Source organism: Pleurodeles waltl, chromosome 3_1 (genome assembly GCF_031143425.1).
Source record: "Pleurodeles waltl isolate 20211129_DDA chromosome 3_1, aPleWal1.hap1.20221129, whole genome shotgun sequence".
NCBI classification, from domain to species: domain Eukaryota; kingdom Metazoa; phylum Chordata; class Amphibia; order Caudata; family Salamandridae; genus Pleurodeles; species Pleurodeles waltl.
Genome location: NC_090440.1, coordinates 1,650,886,714 through 1,650,911,097, shown reverse-complemented (window position 1 = coordinate 1,650,911,097; position 24,384 = coordinate 1,650,886,714). Strand labels below are relative to the sequence as shown.

Here is a 24,384-nt window from a genome sequence, read left to right as displayed (position 1 = left end):
TGAGCCCTAAAAGTAACCCTGCCCTGTCCTAAAAACTACCCACCCCCACTCTGAACCCTAAAACCTACCCTGAACTGCGCTAAAAACTACCTTGATGCCCCTGCCCCCCAGAACCCTAAAACCTACCCCACCATGTCCTAAAAACTACCCCGACCCTACCCTGTCCTAAAAATGAACCCGACCTCCCACCCTAAACTCGGCCACAGCCCTACTTACCTCTCTCTCCTCTGCTTCTTCCTGTTCCACCCGGACAGCTAGACCGCTCTCTATGCTGTAACCACGCATATGCGTGGTAAAGACATGTGTGGTAAAGGCATCCATGCTAGCCCCATATTTGTGGTAATGGCAGCATGGTCAATGCATTGCATTGCATTGATTGCGTTGTAAGGGATATTTCCCAGTATGAGTGGTGGTATAAAACTAATGAAATGCATCTGAGAGAGAGTGGTGATGGATAGTAGTGAGGGAATCCGTGGCAGAGGTGGTCACTGGGGGGTGCCAACAAACAATGTTGCACAGGGCGCCACCAGCACTAAGGCCGGCCCTGTCACACAGCACAGCAGTTCACAGGAAGGGGGCAGCACAGAGACTGCCACTTGACAGTCAGACAAGGACCTAGCAGCAATCATAGGCCTTACTGGCCTTCACAGGCAGGCGGGGGGGGGCAAGAGACTGACACAGCCTGACTAGAAAGAAAGCTCCCAACAGGCAGCACAGTGCATGGCAGACAGCACAGGAATCGGCAGGAAGCACTGCGCCCAGCAGGCAGTACAGGCCTCTTAGGACTTTACACAGGCGAACTGCAGCACAGAGCTTGTCGCTGCCTAATAGGCAGCCAAGGGCCCAGCAGACAGGGAATTGCCGGTCTCACAGGACTCGACTGGAAGCGACCCACTCCCCCCCATCACCCCCCCCCATGGCAACCCTTCTGGGTGCAAGCTTTGTGCAGGAGGCCCACCTCAAGGTTGTCCCTGTCCCCCCCAGAAATTTTGTGTCTCCTACGCCCCTGCACCTGGAGCTAAAATCTGTTTTAATTAAGGTTAAACTTGGCTTACATTCGGTAGCATGGTGCGCCTGGCCAGACCGGCCAAGTTTGCTGCTGCCTGTGTGTTTTCATTGCCAATTGCAGCTTTTATTATGCCCGACTGCAAATGCTCGGAAAAAAAAGATACATAGCTGCTGCCTGCCTGTGTTTACAGGTTGATTGCGGGATACCACAAAGAAGAGGAAGAAGGATATCGTTGAAGACAAGCAATAAAGGCCTGTACCTGACTAAAAAAGCATCAGCAAAGCCAGTCAGTCTTACCAATGAGAATTGCTGGCTTTGTCAATGTTTTTAGTCATGCTGTACAACGTCTCCAATTCTGTGTAGCATGGCTGTATAAGTAACAAAAAAGCCTATGATGCCACCAGCCATGGCATTATGTTCACTACACGTGCTTGCTTTCAAAATGACGCAGACTTTTTTAATTTGCCAGTCCAAGTTGGATTGGCAAAACAGAACAAAAAAAGGTGCAAAACAGTTGTTTGAAATGGGAGGAGCAACACAGTGGGATTGGGAGGGGAGAGCACCACAGAGGGCGCAGCCTGGTGGCATGGGGGAGGGAACACCACAAAGGTCACAGATGGGCAAACTCAGAGGGCGTGAGTGGGTGAAGCAACATGGGGGTGGAGAGGAGAAGCAACGGTTGACAGAGGATGAGGACGTATGTGGTGGGGAAAAAAACAGGGACAGCAGGGGGATGAAAGCAACACAGAGGGCAGACATGGGAGGAGAAACAACAGAGGAGAGAGCAACGTGGAGCTGATGAGGGAGAAGCACATGGGAAGAAATCAACGGAGTGCAGAAGGAGGGACAGCTGGAAAACACATGCATTCTTGTGAAATGCTTAAATAAAAAGAACACAGTAGTTCTTGAAAAACAGGCAGTGTAAGTGTAGAAGCTAGACAATCAATAGAGATGTTTAAGAGGCTGTGCTCCATGGGAGGGACAAATACAAGATTGACAAGATGGAAAATGAGAGATACAGGAACTCCAGTCAATAGTAAGAAATGGGTGGATTCCAAGCCTCTTGTTCTTGGTAAGTTCACAATATGTCTATTGCAGCTATTTGGTAGGTGTGACCCAAATAGTCAAAAAGTCCTAAAAGAGACATGTAAGAAGATGCCACGGTGAAGACTGAAGAGAGAAGTGGAGAACGCAAGTCTGAGGGTCCTTCCCCGTGTGCCTGCACTCAAGGTGTCCCTATCTCATTGAGCGAGCCCCTACTACTACACAATCCCGTACAAGTTTTCTTCTTGTGTAATTAGTCTTTTTACTCTGTCCCTTTGCTTTGCTCTCTCTGTGTTTTGCATATCTTTCCCCTTCATTACCCTTCTCCTCATTGCCTCCAATCCTCTTTCATCTCCCTCCTCCCTCTGCTAAACTTATTTCATCACTTTGTTCCCATCTGAGCTAGAATCCTTCCGTTTCCTTTTCCACGCCCCCTTTTCCCTCATCTGTCCTACCATGCTCCTCCTCTCACGAAATCTCACTCCTCTTGTTCTCTCTACTATATCGATTTCTTACTCTCCTGTGCAGATATTTCTGCTCTTTTCACTCAATTTACATAATTCATATCATTCAATTTTTTATTATCTCATGTCAAGGTAAATTCCGGAATTACCACTGCTTAAGATTGCCATATGACAAGTAGAATTGCCTTCTTCAGAGACAAGCATCTGCATTTTCCAGTGCAATCCAGTGTATGTTGTTTAGTGCAAAAAAGGAAAGTACTAAAGCAATTGAGTTTCTTGACACACATCATGTTTCTAGTAAGCAGCTCAGTGAACTGACAGAGACAATTATTTTAGTGTAATAATCATTCTCAATGCATTAATCTGGCCATCTCAGCACCTCGGATGCATTTAATTTACAACTGGTTTGTCTAGGCTAGCAGGTTCAATGCATTTTGACATGTTTTTGCTAAGTTGTCAAAATAAACATTTTTCAGCTTTCCTTACGAAACAGCGATGCAGAATCATCCAGTGCGCCCTAACATTATTGATGATACTCGAGCTGTACTTTGGCAAATAACTGTAATTTTGAAAATCAGTAAATTACTGATCTCATATGATGTTAGATTATTTTCAGACGTAGTGGAACTGTTTCTCATTTCTGGCGATTCCCTTTTCAGATACCAACACATTTGGAATTTTGGTTCTCCCTGAAAATTTGTTCTCAATGTCCCTTGTAAGAATTGTAAAATCCTACACCAGCTTGCACAGGTTATCTATATATGTTGGCAGAGTGTCAATGCTGTGGGCGTCATAGTCTGCCTACAAATTTTGTATTTATTTATTTTTATTTAATGCGTTTTTATATAGCGCGGACTTTACCCGAAGGTGTCAGAGCGCTTCACAATAGACAAAGTAAAGATACAAGAGGAGAAGAATTACAAGTGAGCCTGTTACAAAAACAAACGTTACATAACATGAGGCAATAGTGATAATTGTGCAAGTATCAAGAGCAAAAAAAATACACGAGGTAGCAAACGATACGTTACGAAAGGAAAAAGTGACGTGTGCAGGTTACAAGAGCAAATAAAGTACGAGTAGAGGTAAAAAAACTGCAATAAATGGTAGACACTCAAAACACTAAAACAATAGTTACGTTACATGAGGCAGTGGTGGCCGTTGTGCATGTATCAAAAGCAAACCAGATATAAGAGGCAGCAAGTGATACGTTGTAAAGGGAAAGGTGCTGTGTGCATTTTACAAACAAGTACACAATACAGGTAGAGGTATAGTACTGCATTAAATGGCAGATACTCAAAACACAAAAACACCCTGGGAAGGCACTTCTATAGGCATGGAGAACAGAATTTCCTATAATGGAAGGACTTTCTTCAGAAAACAGAGGGCTTGAATTAAATTTGGAAGTGTCTTTGAAGGAGGAGAGCTTTGAGGTCAGTTTTGAAGGCTTGGGAAGAGGTGGTGGTCCGAAGCTGAGGTGGAAGTGAGTTCCAGATTCTCACCGCGTTGCCTGAAAAGGATTGGGCCATCGATCTTTCCTTCTTGAAAATGGGAGGTTCAAGCAATAACTTTTCTGCATTACGTGATGGTCTGGAGCCCCCAGAGAGTTTCAGTTTATTCACCAGGTAGCGAGGGGAGGAGGAGTGCAAGGCTTTGTGGGTGATACATGCAGTTTTGTAGATAGATCTTGCCTCTATGGGAAGCCAACGGAGGGTGGATAAAATGGGTGTGATGTGGTCGCTTCTTTTGACCCCATATATGAAACGAGCTGCTGAATGGAGAATAGATTTCAGGGGGAAAGGTGGAATTTGGGAAGGCCAGTAAGAAGAGAGTTGCAGTAGTCCAATCTGGAGAGAACCAGCGATTGAACCAGGGTTTTAAGGTCGTGTTCCGGGAAGAAGCAACGAATCCCCCAAAGAAGGCGCAGTTGGTGTCGAGCAGACTTTGCAATGGAGTCGATGTGGGAGAGTAGATTGAGTTTTTTGTCGAGTATGACACCAAGGGATTTTGCGCTCTCGACAATGATGGGCTTATTGTTCATTAGATTGATCTGATCCATCCATGATTGCACTGGGGGATGAGAAAGTGAGGAGGAGAGGAGGAGGAATTCCTCAGATGAAGGCGACAGAAGTACAGGTATGGTAAAATGCAACAGTTGTATGGGTCGTGAAGGTCGTCAAATAACTTTAGCGTTCCAGGTTGTGCAAATATGACAACGCAGAGCTATTTGTACGTCTAATCTACAGTTTATTGAAATAGAATCCTAGTTCTTTGTTAAATGAATGATGCAGAAATAGTTGTACAGTCAGAAACAGCTTGCGATAACAGTAGCTAATACTGCTATAAATCATTGCATTCTCCTCTCTAGATCCGTCACTGGTTCCTCAAATCTTAAATGCCACTATTCTGCTTACCAAACAAGTAGGTATATTGCAACTCTCAAATTTGCAAATTCGTATTTTAACACGGTTTACTGCATTGAGTTGTAATATTAGTAATTGAATACAGTTATGACTCTTTTTAATCCCTTAGCTGCGAAGGCTATTCCAACCCCACCTCTATGCTCTTTTTTGATGTGTGAGGCACTTTGCGCGTACGCCTTCCACATTTTTTCTCAAAAACGTATTGTGCTTGAGTTGAGTCAAAAGTCAAAGAAACTTTTTTTCGGCCAATATATGATCATAACAGTACAAGGAAAAACACATCAAATTTTAAAAACGTTCATCAGTTAAAACCTGTTTAAAACATCTTGACAATTCATCCACTATACATCGTAAATACATAGGGTCATCTATACCAACATAACAGCAAAGTCTAACTTTAGGGAGGTGGGCAAAGTTTCCTAAGGAAAAGACAGTATGTAAGAATCAGTTAAAGTGCAGAGGTTCTCCTTATGACAATAGCAGCAATTATATAGCTAAGCACTGCAGAGCAAATATCAACAAAAGACAGGCTCTGCAAGTAGATTAACCCCTCCTTATACGATATAAAATGATATGCAACAAAATAGGCGACAAAATGCAATCTGGGGGAATCATACAACGTGCAAATGTGCATAAAGAGTGGGGTGGATTGTTCTGTGAGCCCGTCACAAGGGCAAGATGTTAGGGATGTGTGCCAAGCACCACCTACCAGGAAGTCCACTTGATGGTGGACTGTATTCAACCTTAACGCAGTGAGATGAAATCTATTCTTCGGTTTAGTTATCCGTGACAATATGGTTCCAAACTAGAACTTATGCATATTTGCAAGTACCTCGTAACTGAGGGCATATCTAAAATTTTCTCAATTTTAGATTCCTCTCTAGTAGATTCATAAAGCTCTTATAAATTTTGCTTTGGAATTAGCAGCAGTGCTTTCAGGATTGTCAAAATAGTATCTGCAGCCTATGTAATAAAATTTATGTTTTATAAATGCCAACCGTGGAATTGACGAAATGTTGTTCAAACTTAAACAATCAGTCAACACTCATCTAGAAAATTGGACTTGGGGGGTACTCCATATATTTAACCATAAAAGTAAGGTTGCCAGCTTAATGTCGTCTTCTATAAAGCCTATTCCTAGTTCTGTGTGTACAATAAAGCTCTCAGTGGCTCTAGGAATAGCTATGAGCCTACACAGAAAACTAATTTAGGTGGCCTGGAGGTTCCCCGATGCTGCACTGCACCAAACTCCAGCTCCATAGGCACCTACTGCTAAACACTTGCCTTTATAAATCTGGACCAGCTCCCACACCGGCTTTTGCCATAATCCTTTCACAAATCTGAATATGGTGTCACCCACTGCCCCAATTTTTTTCGTTCTGTGGGATGTTAGCCTGTCCCATTTCCTGTTTGCATCAAATACAATGCCTAGGCAATTAAAAGTTGCTGTTTTTTTTTCTATTGGTCTCCACCCTATACAAAATATCCTAGATTTAGGATTTTTGGGGGCACATGATATTATAAAGGAGTTTTGCTGGTTTACCTTAAGCTTAAGGTCTGTCATGAAATCGTTAAAACCATCTAAAAGTTTTTAAAGGCCATTTGCTGTACGTGCCAAGAGAACCGCATTGTCCACATGCAGCAATACTGGCACTGACTGGTTATCACTTCTAGGGGCATCCTTAATGTCCCTACTTAGTTCTATGTCCAAGGAATTGATATAAAATAGGAGGAGGGAGGGGCCGAGTATACAGTCCTGCCTAACTCCTCTAGCCAACCTAATTGGAGCTGTGCAATCACCATTCGGTGAATAGCGCACTCAGGTAGTGAAATCCTGGTGCAGTCGCCTTATGTGAGATCTAATAATGGGGTATCTAAACCTGGCTGCTCCACCAGGTCCCACAATAGGTCACTGTCTACCATGTCAAAGGCACAGGAGAGGTCCATAAAGCCATGTGCAAAATACCTCTCCTGGCCGTCACATATTTACCCAGGATGAGTGTAAGATTTAGCGCCTGCTCTGCAGTCCCCAGTCCTAGTCGGAATCCATGTTGTACTGGGATAAAAAATGAATTCCCCTCAGCCCAAAACTCTACTTTTCCCAAAATGATAGCCATAATTGTTGAGTCAATAAATGAGATTGGGTGATGACAGGTGGGTTCCGATCTCCTTTTTTATAAACATTAACTATTATTGATTCTTTCCAAGAGGTGATCAGACCCCCTTTCACTGCAGCCCTCAACATATTTGTAACCAAAGGGGCTCAGAAGTCTAAATTAGCTTTAAACAAATCAATTGGAACCCTTTAATGACCACGGGATGAAAAGACAGCCTGAAACCTCTTTACAGTTTTTAGTAATTAAGTTTTCAAACAACGTTTTAGAGTCAGTGGAGCCCCACTGCAGGCAAACCCCCCTAAGTAGGTGAGTGGCACTATCACCTTTTCAGATGAACTGTCCAGATGATAGGAATTAAATTTTAAGGTGACAGGGTTGTGGCTATTAAGTGAAAGTTAGTGAACCTCATAATCAAGAAGATGCAGGGCCAAGTCCCTTCATTACAAAATAAAGGGCCTCATTACGACCCTGGCGGGCGGCGGAGGCCGCCCGCCAGGATGCCGCCCTCCATAATACCGCTCCGCGGTCAGAAGACCGCGGAGGGTATTATGAGTTTTTCCCTGGGCTGGCGGGCGGTCTCCAAAAGACCGCCCGCCAGCCCAGGGAAAAACTCCCTTCCCACGAGGATGCCGGCTCGTAATCGAGCCGGCGGAGTGGGAAGGTGCGACGGGTGCTACTGCACCCGTCGCGTATTTCACTGTCTGCTATGCAGACAGTGAAATACTAGCGGGGCCCTCTTACGGGGGCCCCTGCAGTGCCCATGCCCCCAGGGGCCCCACGACAATCCTTACCGCCATCCTGTTCCTGGCGGGCGAGCCGCCAGGAACAGGATGGCGGTAAGGATTGTCAGAATCCCCTCGGAGGCGCCTTGGAGGATTCTTAGGGGCAGTGGAAAACCGGCGGGAGACCGCCGGTTTTCCCTTTCTGACCGCGGCCAAAGCGCCGTGGTCAGAATGCCCAAGGGAGCACCGCCGGCCTGTCGGCGGTGCTCCCGCCCCCGTTGGCCCTGGCGGTTCTCTACCGCCAGGGTCATAATGAGGCCCAAAGTCTATTGTGGAGCCCTTACCCTTTCCTGTAAATGTGGGTAGATTTTGATTACGAAACCCCTGAATAGCTGATGAAAAAAGTAGATTTAGGGATATAATCAGTTGGTTAAGGGCTTCACCATAGGCTCTGTGTATAAAATGACCCATATCCCCATCAGTGAATCCACATGTGCGTTTCCCATCGTAAGGGCATTTAGGAATGTCAAAATCACCTGCCAAAAGATTGAACTAGGGATATTTCCCTTTCTGGTGTACTCTACGATTATCTTCCCAGTTCTTCAATAATGCAAGTAGGATATGCTGTAAAAAAGAAAATGAAATTTAATTAAAAAGATATTTAACTGGCTAGGTGAATACAGTTTTAAAATTTGAAAAAAGGCCTTCACTCTATTAATTTAATTTCCAAGTTCCTAACGGAATTTGCGACAAAAATTGCTAATACTCCCTTTCCGTTTGCGGCAACCACTGGAGTAGCATTAATACAATAAGATTTAAATCCATTTATAGCTACACTGTCAGAAGCCCAGGTTTCCTGGAAACAAATCACATCATATTTTCCAATAAAAGTCAACCATTCCCCATTTTGCAGTTTGGTGTGAATCCTTGCGATATTACAGGACAAGAAGAGCACACCTTGACCGAGGCCATTAGATGTCAACATATCGAGGTTATCTGCTGGGTGATCTTGGGGGAAAGTTTTTTGGTTGTGAATGTCCGGACCCTTATCTAATGGTCTCAGAGGCCCATATATATCACACAATATGGTGAATTGATTCTCTAGTGGAAGTGAAAAGTTTGGTTGCAAACTGGTCTGGGTGTACTTTGAACCCCTCACCCCGTTGACCTGTCAGGTGGATGGATGTAAATGCCTATAAAAACACCCAAGTGGTAATATCATCAGAGGACTTGGTTTTATCATGCCAACCCATGCTAGAAACAAAATATTCCCCACAGTCAGAGGTTTGTGAAAATTCTCAATCACAGTGTCACCTGGATAGTTTCTCTCTAGGGGACCAATACTACCAACTCTCCTTATGAAAGCATGGCCCCATTGGTAACTTACCATGCATTTTAACCAAAACAGCACCTTGTTCATAAAAGATGCTGTTGTTTCTGAAGAGCCTGAGGGTAGCTGGGGTACCTTGACCAATATTAGAACATAGGAACACGAGGCTGGGAGGAGGTCATTAACAGTCAAAGAGTTTAAGTCAGCAGCATTACTACCTCTACGAGATCTTATATTAGATCCAGACGCTGGGGGACTAACCATTTGAGGTAAGGATTGAGGAGGGGACATAGTTCCAGTTAGATTAGTGGGCTTGGTTGTAATATTTGGGTCTACCCTAGGGCCCCTCTTACTTGTATCACGGGAATGGCGCATCTGATGCAGTGATGACTGAAAAGAAGTAACTACAGGCGGCCATGGGGCTGCAAGGACTAAGGACTGAGTAGGGGACTGAATAACAGGTTTGTGTGGTTGAGCCACTTCTTCCCGGTTAACACCACCTTCACCTAGGTTTGTTAGTTGGCTTAGTTGCATTAGATTAGCTTCAATATTAGCAAGGCGCTCACATACTGGCCACAATTTGATGTCTAGCAAGTCACTTATATAGGTCTTTAAAAGGTCCCAAGAATCAACTGGGGGAGAGAGGGTTTGTACTGAGACTGACAGCCCACCTGTTTCTTGCACCTACTTCGTTTTGCTCAAATTCGATTTAGGCCCTCTTTTCCACCGTTTACATGATCTCTCCTCCTCCAAAGAGCTTAGAACAGAAACTGAGGCAGAACATTCATGGAGTTGTAATCCTCTTGCTAGAGGGAGATAAGTGTCTCCAACCGCCTGGTACTAGGCCCCTGAAGCCCATTAAGAAAGATGGAAGCCTGCATTGGAATTGTAGTAGCTTCATTTCATAAGGCTCCATTTGCCCTAGGTAAGTCCATTGAAGGTGATGAAAGAGGTGCCAAGAGGTTCTCCGTCAGTGAGAAATACTGCTAAGCGAGTTTAATTACGTTCGCCACAAGATCAACAGCCCTTACCAGAAAGTTATTGATTGTTATGCATAAATATTTTAACCAGGATTGCTTTTCTTTTCACATGGCCTCAGAAAAGGACTCACAACCAGCAGGCCACAATCAAGGAAGAAATTTTGCCCCAGTGGTGACAATTAACCAATAGCCACAATTAGGTATTAAATCCATCTTTGTTAAATGACCTCAAAGCCAGATTCCACAGACCAAGAGGGGGGGCCCGGCCTGGCCTCTAACAGGCTATGACAGGCTGAGACAGGCACATTTCGGCCCGGTCTTTGCCCGGGCATGTCCCACGCAGCGGGGAAGCAACCACACTTTTCTAGAATGTCAAGGCTCATCCTGGTGGTAGAGGAGCCTGGGAGAAGTCCCACCCCAGCCGCTGTGGCCAAGCAAACTCTCCAGCTGAGACCCATGTTTCAGGTGAGTCTTTCTGCTTTCCCACTGCTTCATGTGCTGCGGGAAAGTGACTGTGCTTTTCTAACGCATCATGGCCCGCCCAGTGGTTAAGGAGGCTGGGGGTCGAAGTCTCAACTGATGTTGCAAAGCAAAGTGTCCTGCCAGGACCTGTGGGTCGGGCGAGTCTCGCTGCTTTTCCCTGCCTTCTTCATATAAAATGATCTATTTAATTTTTCAGAATGTTTTTGGTTTATTCTCGTTTTGTGGTATTTAGTGGTAATCACATGCATTTTAAATCATTGTGTTTTTTTATTGATTGAAGTGTAATCTGTGGACGTACTTTAAAGCATAAATAAATACATATTTCTGTCTCTCTGTTAATACCCTCTCACATTCCTACCCTCCAGATGATCCTTGCATCTACTCTTCGGTTGTTACCTTGGAGTTACTATTTTACCAGAAAGTATCACTCCTGATTACTTGCACTGAGAGAAAACATAAACACGCAGAACAATTGTATGGATTTTAGCACGATACGCTAATCCAACTGATCAAAAGTAAATTTCTGATTGTTGAAACTACAACTGTCTTGATTATTTTGACTGCTTGCTGGCTAATCTTCATTAAACGTGTGTTAGACTTACATAGGGTGACCAGATTTTAAGGTGCAAAAATCGGGACAGGTCAGACATAAAAGAAGGACTAAAGACTTTACACTCATTTTTATATCTGGCATGTCCCGTTTTTTTGCGTAGCTTTGTGAATGTGCGCCTATACATGTGTGTGTATATATATGCATATATATACACACTCACACATTTTCAAGACTACATATAGAAAATTATCTATGGCTTGACCTCCCACACTGAACCCCCAATCCAACCCATCCCACCCCCACCCACCTCTCTCTGCTCCCCACTCCATCCCTGCTGGGAGCACACAGGGGACTGTGTTGCCTGACAGTAACAGATAGAATACTTTAATTATTGCATACTTAGTAGGCGTCTGTTAAAGGAGAGCATACCTTTGACTTATGGTTCCCTAGATAACCTGACATTTGTCCCAAAAACCAGGACATTTATGTAATGATCTGACCTTTGTCACAAAAACCGGGACATTTGTTTAAAATTAAGAGAAGTGTTGGGACACTGGGACAGTCCTCTAAAAACAGGGACTGTCCGGGGTAATCCCGGACGTCTGGTCACCCTAGACTTACATGCTATCACCCTACTGAGTTTTCTTTTACAGTCACAAAGAATGAGCCGTTCATTTTGCGTTTAACAATACAGGATATGAGCCTTGTCCTTACCCTAAAATTCAGCTAACTCTGTCACAAAAATAAAATTGCATAACTGTATAACCCCACTGTCATTCAACAGAATTTTCACACTACTATAAAACTCATAAATTATGCACAAACGTTGCTTTATGTGAATAGCTCTTTGTCCGTAATTGGCAATAGCCACTTTAGAACACTGTGAGGTAATGCCTACCGGTGTTGTCAGTTATGTCTGTTGTGCCAATTTTCCCACTCGTGGGAATTCAAAAGGTACCCAGGGATTGTGGATTCGTCTAGAGGCAATTGAGAAATTTGCAAGAGATTTAAAAAAAATGGAAAAAACTAGAGGTACCCATAACTCACCTAGGGCCAGATGTATCAAAGGGTTTTTACCCATTCTGTGTCTATGGGAAAATGCTTTAGTACATATGGCCCCGAATTCCGTGTAGCGTAATCATGCAAAATTACCTAAGAATTCTTTCTGGAGATTATGTGAAGTTACATGGGAAAAGTAATTCTGCATTCAGTGCTATTTCTTACCTCAAAGATGGCTCCTCACATACAAAATAAATGTGAGGATGCATTTTTAAACTAAAAAAAAGCACTAAATGCATCAGAACACAATTAGCAAATTACTTGAGTAGGAGTAATCATGTAATTCCACTTTAAAAAGTAACCCTGAATTACTCAAATTACTCTGATTACCCTGATGTAATTGAAATTCCACCCAGCCCTAGTAAAAACTGATGTGCAAGAAAGCAAATAATTTGTTTGCAAATATTGCATCAATAAAAGGTTTCCTTTGCTAAGTGTACCTGGTTCTCAACTTACAGGAAGAAGCTTAGGTGTAAAAAAATCATTTTCTAAGTGGTTGTCAATTTTTTCCTTTTTTTGTCCTCTCTACTTGCTTGGAGTTTGGTTTGGAAACAGTTGTAAGTTGTGAAACCCAGGGATGTGCCAGAAAGCTATACATTTCTAAAACTCAGACAAAATTTGGAATTCCACAAGGTATCATTTGGGTAATTAGCTCATGGTTTTCCCAGAGAAACTACTCTTTGAAAAAGGGGAATAAATGAAATGTGTTTTCATCTGTAGGTTTTTGCCCCAAAGACCAATTTACAAAAGTATGATACTGTTATCTCATCAGATCCATCTGTTGGCAGGGATATATAGTGTTTGTTGTTTGTCCAAAAACACATAATACCTAGAGCCAACAATGGGCTTCAGTTTATAATAATTTTTCTGGGTAAGAAATAGTGGTGGGAACCACAGGAGCTACATTTCTCTGGATGTGGCTGGATCTCTAGGGTGCAGAAATGCCCAGTGTTCATAGGGTTCCCTGTTTGCTGGTTTACCATGGGCCAACAGAGTGCAGCCATTCACCGTGGCAAGTGAGAGCAAACTGGGATTTTCCCCTCACTGCTGGTCCAAATTTCCTCTTATTTGGGGAGGGGATGGCAATGCTCTATGCTCCTGTGGGGACATAAATATTGTTGGGTCTGTAGAATTCAGTGCTGATGGAAGTGCAGGATGTGGCCTAAAAAATCTCTGGAATCCAGTGAGCTTACTTATAATGGGGGCAGAGTTTAGGTAACCCCACCAATTTGCCTCATGTGGGGGCAAAAAGACTGCTGGAGACATTATGGGGCAGGGCCTGATACCTGGGCAGGCCATCCCCACTAATTCAAATATTTTCCCGTGTCTAGAGGGCTTCCTGCCTCACTCCCATGGTCAAAAGGAAAAAGAACAGATGATGGACAGAATGCTGAACAATGCAAAATTCACCCCCAGTCACAAAGAACTGAGTTTAATCCATTGTTTTCTTTTATCCAACATTCCACTTCAGTTTGGACCCAGCCATATGTAAATCAGTCTTGAACCTGTTCCCCATGGGAACAGTCCAGCCGGAACTGCCAAGACAGGTCCTCCATGGACTGGAAACAAGAATCATGGGACTGGTTTCGGGCTATCATCCCTCATCAGCCAGGAAAGCTTGAATCCATTGGCGTAGTGAGCACACGGCCAATGTCTGGGCATACCCTTTCCACTTAGGGCGACAAAAGCAGAAAGAACAGGCGAAGGACGGAATGTGAGCAATGCAAACATTCACCCCCAGTTACAAAGATCTGAGTTTAATCCATCATAAACCAGGGTCAGGTATGCTGGTGACAACCCCCCCAATAAACAACCCAGAGGGGCAGAAAGACTGCTTGGTCCATTATGTAATGGAGGCACGGCCCAATGCCTGGGCAGGCCTTTCTTTTTTGTTTTTAAAATGCAAATCCCTGGTGGTTGGTGGGATTTCTGCCCCGCCTCTGCAATGGCTGGCAGGAAGGCTGTTTTGCCCCTTTTAGAGCAGGGGCTTGGCTCTATGCATCACCCCCACTCCTTCTTTGTTTTTTATTTCAATTGAAACACTGGTCCCTAACGGGCTTTTTGCCCCTTTGAGGGATGGCAATTGGGGCTATTTCCAATGCGTAATGGTGCCAAGTGGTTTCAGTTTTAGTCAATTCGAGTCAGCAAACCGGGCACCAAAGTGATTACAAAAACTAAGGAAGCGTTTCTCTCATGTCACACTATTATTTTTTTCAAAAAAGGGACCATATGTACGAAGCATTTTTGTAACCGTAAACGGTCCATTGGGCAGTTTCCTAATGCAAAAAAGCTTTCAGGTATGTACAAAACACAAATTATGCTTCTGTAACATATGAACCTTGTTTCCTCAACAAAAATCCTCGATAATAAAAAAAAAATTAGATGATTTTGCTTCCTTATATTTCAGGTAATTACTTTGAATTCTATATTTTGACATGGAAACAGGATGCACTGTTTCCAAATTAGGATGAACATGTCTGCAATGTATTATTTATTTATTGGTGCGTAGAATCAAAATGCTGCCTTGTTACCTCTTCATAGTGTTTTGTTCAACAAGTGAAAAGCCGTAATTTGTTCACTTGTGTGTACTAGTGTGTGGTCGGAGATAAAGATGATAGTATAGCTTGCCAAGTTAGGGCCTATTCTCAGAATACAGAACACATGTGGGGCATGTAAATATATTGTTTTCCGAAGAGGAATGATATAATGCCCACTGGACCTTCTTTTGCTGTGGTCCAAATGCACAGTATCAGCTTTCAAAGGCGTGTTTAAGTAAAGAAATTGTCAAGAGTTTTTTTTAATGAGATGATGGTTTGACTGGTCATTTAGGGGTAGTTTGAGTTTATCCCAGAGAAAGGGACCCAATTACAAAGGGTGACATACTTTTTTTTATCAATCTTAGCTTCAGTTTGAATATTGTCATTGTGTTGCACTAAGGACATTGTGTAAAGGGGAGGTAAAAGTTTCTGGATCAAGAAGGTCTTATCCAAAATATTTAAGTTTTATTTTTCACACTCCGCAGTAAGTCTATTGTATGTATTCCTATTAGTCTATTATTATTTTAGGATGACCGCCACTGAAGAATGATATTTAACAGGCAACAATGTGTTTTTCTTTAGTCAATAGGAAACATCTATAAAGGATTATGCCAAACTGGTGTATGGGGATGTTTCGATGAATTCAACCGAATTTCTGTGGAAGTGCTTTCTGTTGTAGCTGTCCAAGTTAAAACTATACAGGATGCAATTCGCCACAAAAAGAAAAGGTACTTACCAGGGGGCATTTCTGTCCTGCTTTCATTAAACTGCGTTTTTTAATTAAAACGTTAAACACAGTGCTAAGCTAAATAATCTGTTTTGTTAGGTTTTATTTTCTAGGGGAAACAATTGAATTGAAAACGACCATAGGAATATTCATAACACTTAATCCAGGATATGCAGGAAGAGCCGAACTTCCAGAAAACGTTAAAGCTCTCTTTCGGTGAGTAGATTAGGACTAATTCTGAAATTATTAAACGTATAAAAAAAGAGGACTTTGGCATATTTTAGTAAATATAATATGGTTTACACAAAGTTGAAAACACATTAAGTTTCGTTATACGCTTATACTTGCTTCATGTTGGTGTGTACACAGAATATCGGAGCTAAAAATATCCTGGGACAAAATATAATGTCAAGAATACTGAGGAAAAAAACATTGTGAAGGTAACTTTCTACAGGTAAGTAGAACTCCACATAAAAATACCTCAACGATATATACATCTTCAAGGTATATATATGTGGAGTTAAGAATAGTAAATCTGTACTTTACTATTTGCACTTACCTTCTCGGTATTTTGACCTGCGATATTTTTGACATGATATTCTGACTACATGATATTTTTAGTTCCGATATTCTGTTAATGATCCTTTTATTTGACTTTTTGATCCTTTTTCACTGCCCCCCCCCTCCCCTCCCACCTTTTGTGCTTGCTTCTGTAGTAGTAATCCGATGCTGCTTTCATTTCCATTTGAATGCTGTAAGTGTATAATTGGTGATACGAATCTGCTTTACACATTGCTGATAAATGTATTTTTTAAATCCACATTTTCAAAAGACATACATTATTATCCAACTTTGGCAGTCTGATTTACTGGGAATGCCAGCCAGTGATTTATGTGGGCATCAGGGATTAACTGGAGGATAGGCAGGATTTCATAGGTGAGATACTAATCAGTATGCAGATCCTCAATGGAACTCAGAGAAAGAGTTGACACACCCGTTGTGTACACCATTTCAGTAACTTACATTATGGGGCCATGTGCACCACAATGGTAATGAAAAGACTTGATATCTGGCATGACCTGTCTATAGGTAAGCAGAGCTTAGAGGTTTTTGAGGCATGCATTTCCACCTAAAAAAAAATTGTGTTGTCTTCTCATCTCAGCTAGGTCTTATTTAATAAGCCACAATAATGTTCAGAGTGGGGTGTGGGAAGAGCCCTCTACAGAGGTCTCGCAGGAAAGAGTAAAGCCTGGATGCCAAGGGTTAAAACAAACCAATTCAGGCAATTTGGAACTTGTGCACTGAAAGTCATGCATTTGTTGATGTGGGTCCACCCCCCCCCTCCAAGTCTGCGACAGGTAACTGCTCATTTTAAATTTACTACTGCACAGAACAATCTAGGGGGAAAAAACTCACTGCATTCAGAAAGCACTTTGAAGTTAAGGTGTCACCATACCCATTCTTTCAGATACTTCAACCTTGATTAGAAAGCTTACATTTTGAATCACCTGCGATCTATGTTTTTTCTAGGCGTGGTCTTAGTCAAGGTATGGAATACTCTCTCCATTTAGCTTCACATTGCTTAATGATAATTCAAGAAAAGCTGCAAAACCATGATGTTACTTGATCTAACAGTATCCCTCTAGGTATACTTACATGAAAGGTGCCAGTGCAGGAAGGCTCCTATCTGTTAATATGTGTATCTTTCAAGGAAGGCAGTGCAGACTACTAAGTCACTTGATCATCACACTATGTAGAAGATCTTTGGATGCAAGTGGTGCAGAGTCTAAGAGCCTCCGTAACATAACATAATGTTTCGTTCTGTGGAAAGAATTATTATGTTATTGGCTGGTTGAAACAGTAATTACTTGTAAAACCTTTTGAAGCTGGCTTCTAAGAACCTTTTTTACACTGCATAAAAGGGTGATATTTTGGAGCATCACCCTCCATTGTATACCCGAATCTTGCACTGCTATCAAAAAGAGTTTTAAGTAGACCTGTAGTAGCTGAAAGACTCACTGCTGCTCTGCATTCTGTTTAATATTGAGGTGAGAAAGACGTACTGAAATAGCCTCTACGTATGGTAGTTAGGCGACGCCTGGGGGACAGTAGTAGTAGTGCACTTAGGAACATGTAAAAATTAAAGGTGGATAATAAACTTTCTGAAGAGTTCTAAGTAATTTTAGTAATTTGCTCTGCTTCTGGAAGTGGGTCCCAAAGTACTACGCATGGTAAAATTATGTTCCCAGGTTTAGGGTATCAGCTGCTGTGCTTACAAAGTATAATTTGGAGAGTTGGAGTAATGACTATAGATGTGGGGAAATTAAGGATGTATACAAGCAATGAAAATATGGGATTTGAAAATGGTGACAGTTCTGTCCATGTTGCAAAAATCACATTGAGTGAAATTAATACCGTAGCAGCCAAGAACTATGGGCCTGATTTATACTTTTTTAGCACCGCATTTGCGTCATTTTTTGACTCAAAAGCGGCGCAAACTCACAAAATACAATTATGGCCCTGATTTATACTTTTTGATGCAAACCTATGCTAATGCAGGTTTGCATCAAAAAGTATAGCGCCGGCTTGCGCCATTCCAGGATGCCAGCTGTGTGCCATATTTATGGAATGGCGCAATCTGGCACAAAGGGTGGGCTAGCGCCAAAAAAATTGACGTTAGCCAGGTGGGGGTGGCAGTATGGGCGATGGGTGTTTAGCACCAAAAAATGACACTAGGCTGGTTAGAGTAAAAAAAGATGACTCTAACCAGATTAGCTTCATTTTCTGGCACTAAACCTACCATGCAACATGACTCCTGCCTTAGTAAAGGCATGAGCCAGACTACCACCCCAATGGCCACCACAGGAGAGAGGGACCCTGGGCAAGGCCATTGCACCGTGTGCCATGTATGGGGGCCCATATCTGAGCCCCCTATGGCATTTCAAATAAAAAAGGTAAATACTTACCTTTACTTACCTGGAATGGGGTCCCCCATTCTCTGCTGTACCTCTTGTGTGGGTGGGGGTATCCCTGGGCCTGGGGAGGGCACCTGTGGACTCATTCCATGGTGTTCCACCACGGAAATGAGCCCACAGGTCCCCTAACGCCTGCCCTGACCCAGGCGTTAAATAATGGCGCTAAGCAAGCTTCCTCCCTTGCACAATTTTTGCATGGGAGGATAAATAAGGCGCAAGGGCCTTAGAGTCATTTTTTGCCCAGGAACGCCTACCTTGCATCTCATTGGCACAAGGTAGTTTTCCGCAGGCAAAAAATGACTTTAATTCCAATATTTTGACACTAGCGTTGGGTCTAGCGTCAAAATAAAAATCTGGAGTTAAGTTTGTGCTGAAATAGCGTAAAAAAAATGACGCTATTTCTGCGCAAACAGAGTATAAATATGCCCCTAAATCCTAGAGAACCTTGGAGCAATTGCCCAGATTCCTCAGAGGATGTGAGCTGTGTGCCATGTACTGCAGGACTGAAGGCAAGGATTTTAAGCAAATGCTATGGATTCGTTTTTAATGAAATAGCCTAATAAATTTGAACTTCTTAACGCAACATGGTGAACTAGCATAGGACTGGTTAGGTTTGATTGAAAATGTTTTTTTCTTGATTTACAGTTTACTTAAGTATGCTTTCTATTTCTAGCTACAACAGTTCAGCCATATAATTTTGTATTTGAATTCATAGGTATAATGTAAACAATGTATATATTGTATCTTTCACATATCTGTTACCTCACTAGCTTATTTTTAATTAGGCTCAGGCTTCTCAGAGAAGTAGTGTTAGGGGAAGAACCCAGAACACAGTCAGCTAACAGATACCTTTATATAATTTTCAGCCCAGTGCTTATCTTTTTGCAACAAAAAGTATGTATGTATGTATGTTTGTGTGTGGCATTTATATATTTTTTAATTTAAGAAAATATTTTATTTCTTCAGTTATATCGCATAAACAGTACTAAACAGAGAACAAAACACAGCATAACGTGACACCATAGTACAATGATGTGCACAGTGTATAGTGTGTGTCTGTAGGTGTAGACGATTGGTAGCAGTCTTTTCATCAATATGAGGATGGGGTTATCACCTCTAATTGTAATTGAGACGAGAGAACAGAAGGCCCGGTCAGTTCTTCCAACACACCAGCCTGGCCTTCATTAGCAGTGAACCTTTATAGTCCCTTTACATTGAAGCTGCAGGGCAACTGCACACTCGCCCCTGACAGAGCCATCCATCTCGGCCATCAATCCCAGTTCTCTAGTCACCCTCTAGTCATGGTTTACAAATATTGTTGCATAGGGCCAGAGATGGTCTAGGGGAGATGTTGCAAAGGTATTAAAAGTGTAATAGATTTCCAACTGATCACTGCAGTATGCCAATGCGCGCAGCCAGTCCCACAGCCTGGGTGCATTGACAGACCAATCAAACACAGGACACTCTCCTGTTGGCCAGGAGAAGTGCCACTGAAGTAAAGCATTAAACTGCACGTGGCACCCCCTTTGTGCAAGCCAACAATGTAATCTTTGGGGTTAGGTCGATGTCCATATTAACCATTTTAAGGAGCGCCTTACCCACCTCCCTCCAATATTCAGCTGCCCCTCGACAACTTCATGCCAGGTGCAGAAAATCTGCCTCCGCCAAGCCGCACTGGGAGCAGTCGGAATGACTGAGTAGTTTGAGCAAGAATATTTATAAGGTGGTGTGGTAAGCCCTGTGGAGGTATTTGAAGTGAATATATCACAGCCTACCATTAGGGGAAAGCTCCCTTATTTGGCCATAATAGTATGACCATTCCACTCATTAAATGGTGGCTTCCAGATCCTTATCCCAGTGTGTTCTAGCACTCGGAGTGGGCACCGGGGTTTCAGTCTGCAGAGAATAATATAGCTTTGTCACCATCTGCCTGACAATATGGGTGCTCAGAAACATAGATAGTGTGTTGAATACTGGTGGTTCCTGGTAAAAAGTTGGATAGTGATCTTTACATGCGCCTTGAAGCCCGTAGTACATAAAGCTGTCTAGAGGAGATGACGCTGTGCATCTGCTGTAGTCGGACAGTTCAGGAATTGGCCCCCAGGGTAGAGGTCACCCAGTGCTGTAATTCCCCATTTCAGGATATGTTGGGTAAGTGCTTTGGTACATGTGAACGCTGTCACAGGGAAGTGAGTTCAGGATTGTTTGGGCAAGCAGAAGATCAGGTAATATGATTGTTTCCGGATCTTGATCCAGGCTAGCTGTGTATTAGCTTCAGTGACCCAGGAGGGCCTCCAGTGGGGTGAGATATGCACTGTCATGCTCCACTGCTATACTGTATATGCCAAGTATGGCGGGGATTGCGCGAGATATTTGCGAAGTGTTCCAGTTCGCATAAATAGCAGAGGTCAAAATCGGGGGCCGTGAGGCCGCCTCTTTCATATGGCAGTGCCAAGGTTTTCCATCACACCTGGGACTATCTGCCTGCCAAGGCAAGTGTTATCAGGGGTGAGTTAAGGTCTTACAAAAGTGCTGGGTCGTGGTATTCCTATACTGCAAACCTATGCAAAAGTCACTGGAGCCCTGTACAGGGTTAAAGTCAAGCATAAAGTCAACGAATGATAGGAAATTTGGCTGGTTTGTGGACAGTTAATTCTTCATAATACAGTATATTTTAAAGTGCTTTGTCTTCAACTCTTTCCTAATTTGGACATTGTTTGTGCAGTCCTGATGGGCACAGGAATATTGTTCAAGTTTATATGCACATTGATGGGAAAGTCCTTCTGTCTTGTTTTTTTTTTTCTTTTTCCAACTTCATAACCTGTCTTGAGAAAGTGTCCTAGCTGTGGGTGTGCCAGAATCATCAGAGATGGTGAGCTTATCTGCAGGATGAGTGGGGTACTGGTCAAAATGTCTTCGTAATTGCTTCAGCTGGTTTTGAAGATGGTTCAGGCTGGTAAGGGAAGAGGGGAGTTCATGGAGTTCCATCAGAATGGGGTTGATGTCATCATCTTTCTTAACACCCTGGCTGAGACATCCTGCGCATGTAGGATTAAATTAATGGATGGCAGTGGGGAGTCTGTGAGGCTATGGAGCAGAGGGTTACTACCATCCAAATGCAACAGTACCAGAGCTTGAACAACTGTTTTCGGGAAAGAAACAGTTTCTCCCCTTTTCACCAGGCTGTTTTCTTTTTTACAGTCTGTTGTCCAAGATGTATCCAAGTGACTTGGTATTTAGTGAAAGTTAGCATTCAAAACTGCCATGGTTCATGTCCTAGAGCCAGGTTTGTATTGTTTCCCGCTTGTTATCCTTGGCAAATAACAAGAATTCTGTCTTGGTTGGGTTTAGCCTCATGTGGGCAATGGACATCCAGAGCTGATGATGTGCAGGCAGTGTTTGACGCATTGGACATGTTAAACAGAGGAGACGTGCAGTAGAGTTGTATATAATTGGCCTGTTGATGAATCTTGATGCTGTTATCTCTAAGTAAGTAAATAAACGTGGGGTGGAACCTCTAACCCTCAGAATTTGTGTTTTGTACATATAAAACTTCAGATTTATTCTGTTTGGAATGACATCTTAACACCAGAAATGGATTTAAAATGCCAGTTTTGTTTATCAGGAGTCAATACTCTCCTTTTAATAGGTCATGTAGTGACTTACATCAACACACCACTTAGCCAAAGACAAATCTATATTTAAGAAGTCTAAGACAACAACATTATATATAAGGGTGCTCCACAAAGTGACATTGGCACAATGCTCATGCAAGTGAGGTCACAACAACAAAAGACAAGTGTACAAGGCTGTTTTCACCTCACAGTGTATCTTCAGGGTCTATTAACATGGACAATGGTACAGCAGATGGTAAGCAGAGACCACTATTGCCCTTCCTTTTTTTATTTGAAGACAATATGTAACACAAACTCACTTGTTTGCCTTTTTCTTTTGGTCTAATTGTCTAGTTTGTATCCCATTCTTTGTTGTCTGAAGAAGACCCTGTTTCAAAACATCCAGGGCTCGTAATGTTCATAATGAATAAAGTTATGAGCTTGATGTAGATTGATTGTTATTAGGCTAAAAATGGAGATGACAACTTGCCTCATTTGACAAACTGTACATCATAACTGTTCATAGGCTCTTATTGATGTGATATGCGTTGTACATTTGTCTTTTGTTGTTATGACCTCACTTGAACAAGCACTGTGCCAATCTCACCTTGTGGAACACTCTTATATCTAATGTTGTTGTCTTAGACTTCTTAAATATAGTTCTCCTTTTGGCTAAGTGGTGCCTTGTTGTAAGTCACTACGTAATTTGTTCAAGGGTGATTATTTGTCCAGTTATCAAAAAAATGTTTTTCTAAATTCTTTTTTGTTGTTAAGACATCTTCCCTAAAGAATCATTCTGGAATTTAATAAGTTATCTGTGACTAAAGCAACAGGCGACTAGAGCTCCAAGTCTAAGCTATGGTCAACTAAGGGTTGTAAACATAGCTACGATCTCCAATAAGTGCTACACCTTCTCTTCTGATGCTCTCTTGCTCCTCTGGTGATTCTAAGGGGCATATTTATACTCCGTTTGCGCCAAATTTGCGTCGTTTTTTTCGACGCAAATTCGGCGCAAAACTAACGCCATATTTATACTTTGGCGTTAGACGCGTCTAGCGCCAAAGTATGAGGAATGAGCGTCATTTTTTTGCGTGAACGCCTTCCTTGCGTTAATGAGATGCAAGGTAGGCGTTCCCGTCTAAAAAAATGACTGCGACGCAAATGCGTCGTATTTATACTCCCGGGCAAAAATCACGCCCGGGAGTGGGCGGGGCAAAAAACCCCGCATTTGCGCCTCTTTTTAACGCCTGGGTCAGGGCAGGCGTTAAGGGACCTGTGGGCTCAAAATGAGCCCACAGCTGCCCTCCCATGCCCCCAGGGACCCCCCCTGCCACCCTTGCCCACCCTAGGAGGACACCCAAGGATGGAGGGACCCATCCCAGGGACATTCAGGTAAGTTCAGGTAAGTATAATGTTTTTTTTGTTTTGTTTTTTTTTGGCATAGGGGGGCCTGATTTGTGCCCCCCTACATGCCACAATGCCCAATGACCATGCCCAGGGGACATAAGTCCCCTGGGCATGGCCATTGGGCAAGGGGGCATGACTCCTGTCTTTACCAAGACAGGAGTCATGTAAATGGCATCTGGGCGTCGTTAAAAATGGCGCAAATCGGGTGGAGGCGATTTTTTCTTGCCCCATTTTAAGACGCCCTAACGCCATTTTCCCCAACGCCAGCGCTGCCTGGTGTACGTGGTTTTTTTCCACGCACACACCAGGCAGCGCCGGTCTGCTAGCGCCGGCTAACGCCATTCAATAAATACGGCGCCCGCATGGCGCTTCAGAATGGCGTTAGCCGGCGCTAAACTTTTTGACGCTAAACTGCGTTAGCGCAGTTTAGCGTCAAAAAGTATAAATACGGGCCTAAGTGTTATTTCCTGATATACAGCAGAGGCATGAAGGGTGGCAGGTGCTGATTTCTTCATTTTCACCCCCACTGGTAGAATGCACAGATCAGCTCAGTAGTTCCCACCCTAGGTATTAACTTAGGCATGAAGCCTCAAGTCATTGTGCCATATTCCTCAGTGCGTGTTTAGTTCCTTGTGCCATTCACAGATTAAACCACACTTTTAGTCACTTGCTGGTGTTGCGGATCATGTGTTGCGGCAGGTGCACCAGATGTCCCTGCCCTTCACAGGTCCAGTTTCTCACTGTGGAGGCTGTGGTATCATGGCTTTGAAACAAGACGAGATCAGACCTGCACATCTTGCACCTGAGCACAACGACTTCAGCAGTTGTGGTCCTAACGGCGTAGTACTTACGGGTAGCAGGGTAAAGAAGTTGCACTCTTCAAGTGATTTATTGGCTGCCATGTGTCTTCGGCATTTGCAGCCTCCCAGGCCACTCAAAATGC

The 24,384-nt window shown here is 43.0% G+C and overlaps 1 protein-coding gene across 1 annotated transcript in view; it reads left to right on the top strand.

Moving 5' to 3' along the window:
• The window catches only part of LOC138283610 (dynein axonemal heavy chain 11-like), a 2,790,563-nt gene that overhangs the window by 1,266,632 nt on the left and 1,499,547 nt on the right, over positions 1–24,384 (top strand). The window contains exons 38-39 of the mRNA XM_069221547.1: positions 15,301–15,446; positions 15,545–15,661. Of these exons, the coding sequence (XP_069077648.1) occupies positions 15,301–15,446; positions 15,545–15,661 (263 nt within the window). The remainder of the gene's footprint in view (positions 1–15,300; positions 15,447–15,544; positions 15,662–24,384) is intronic.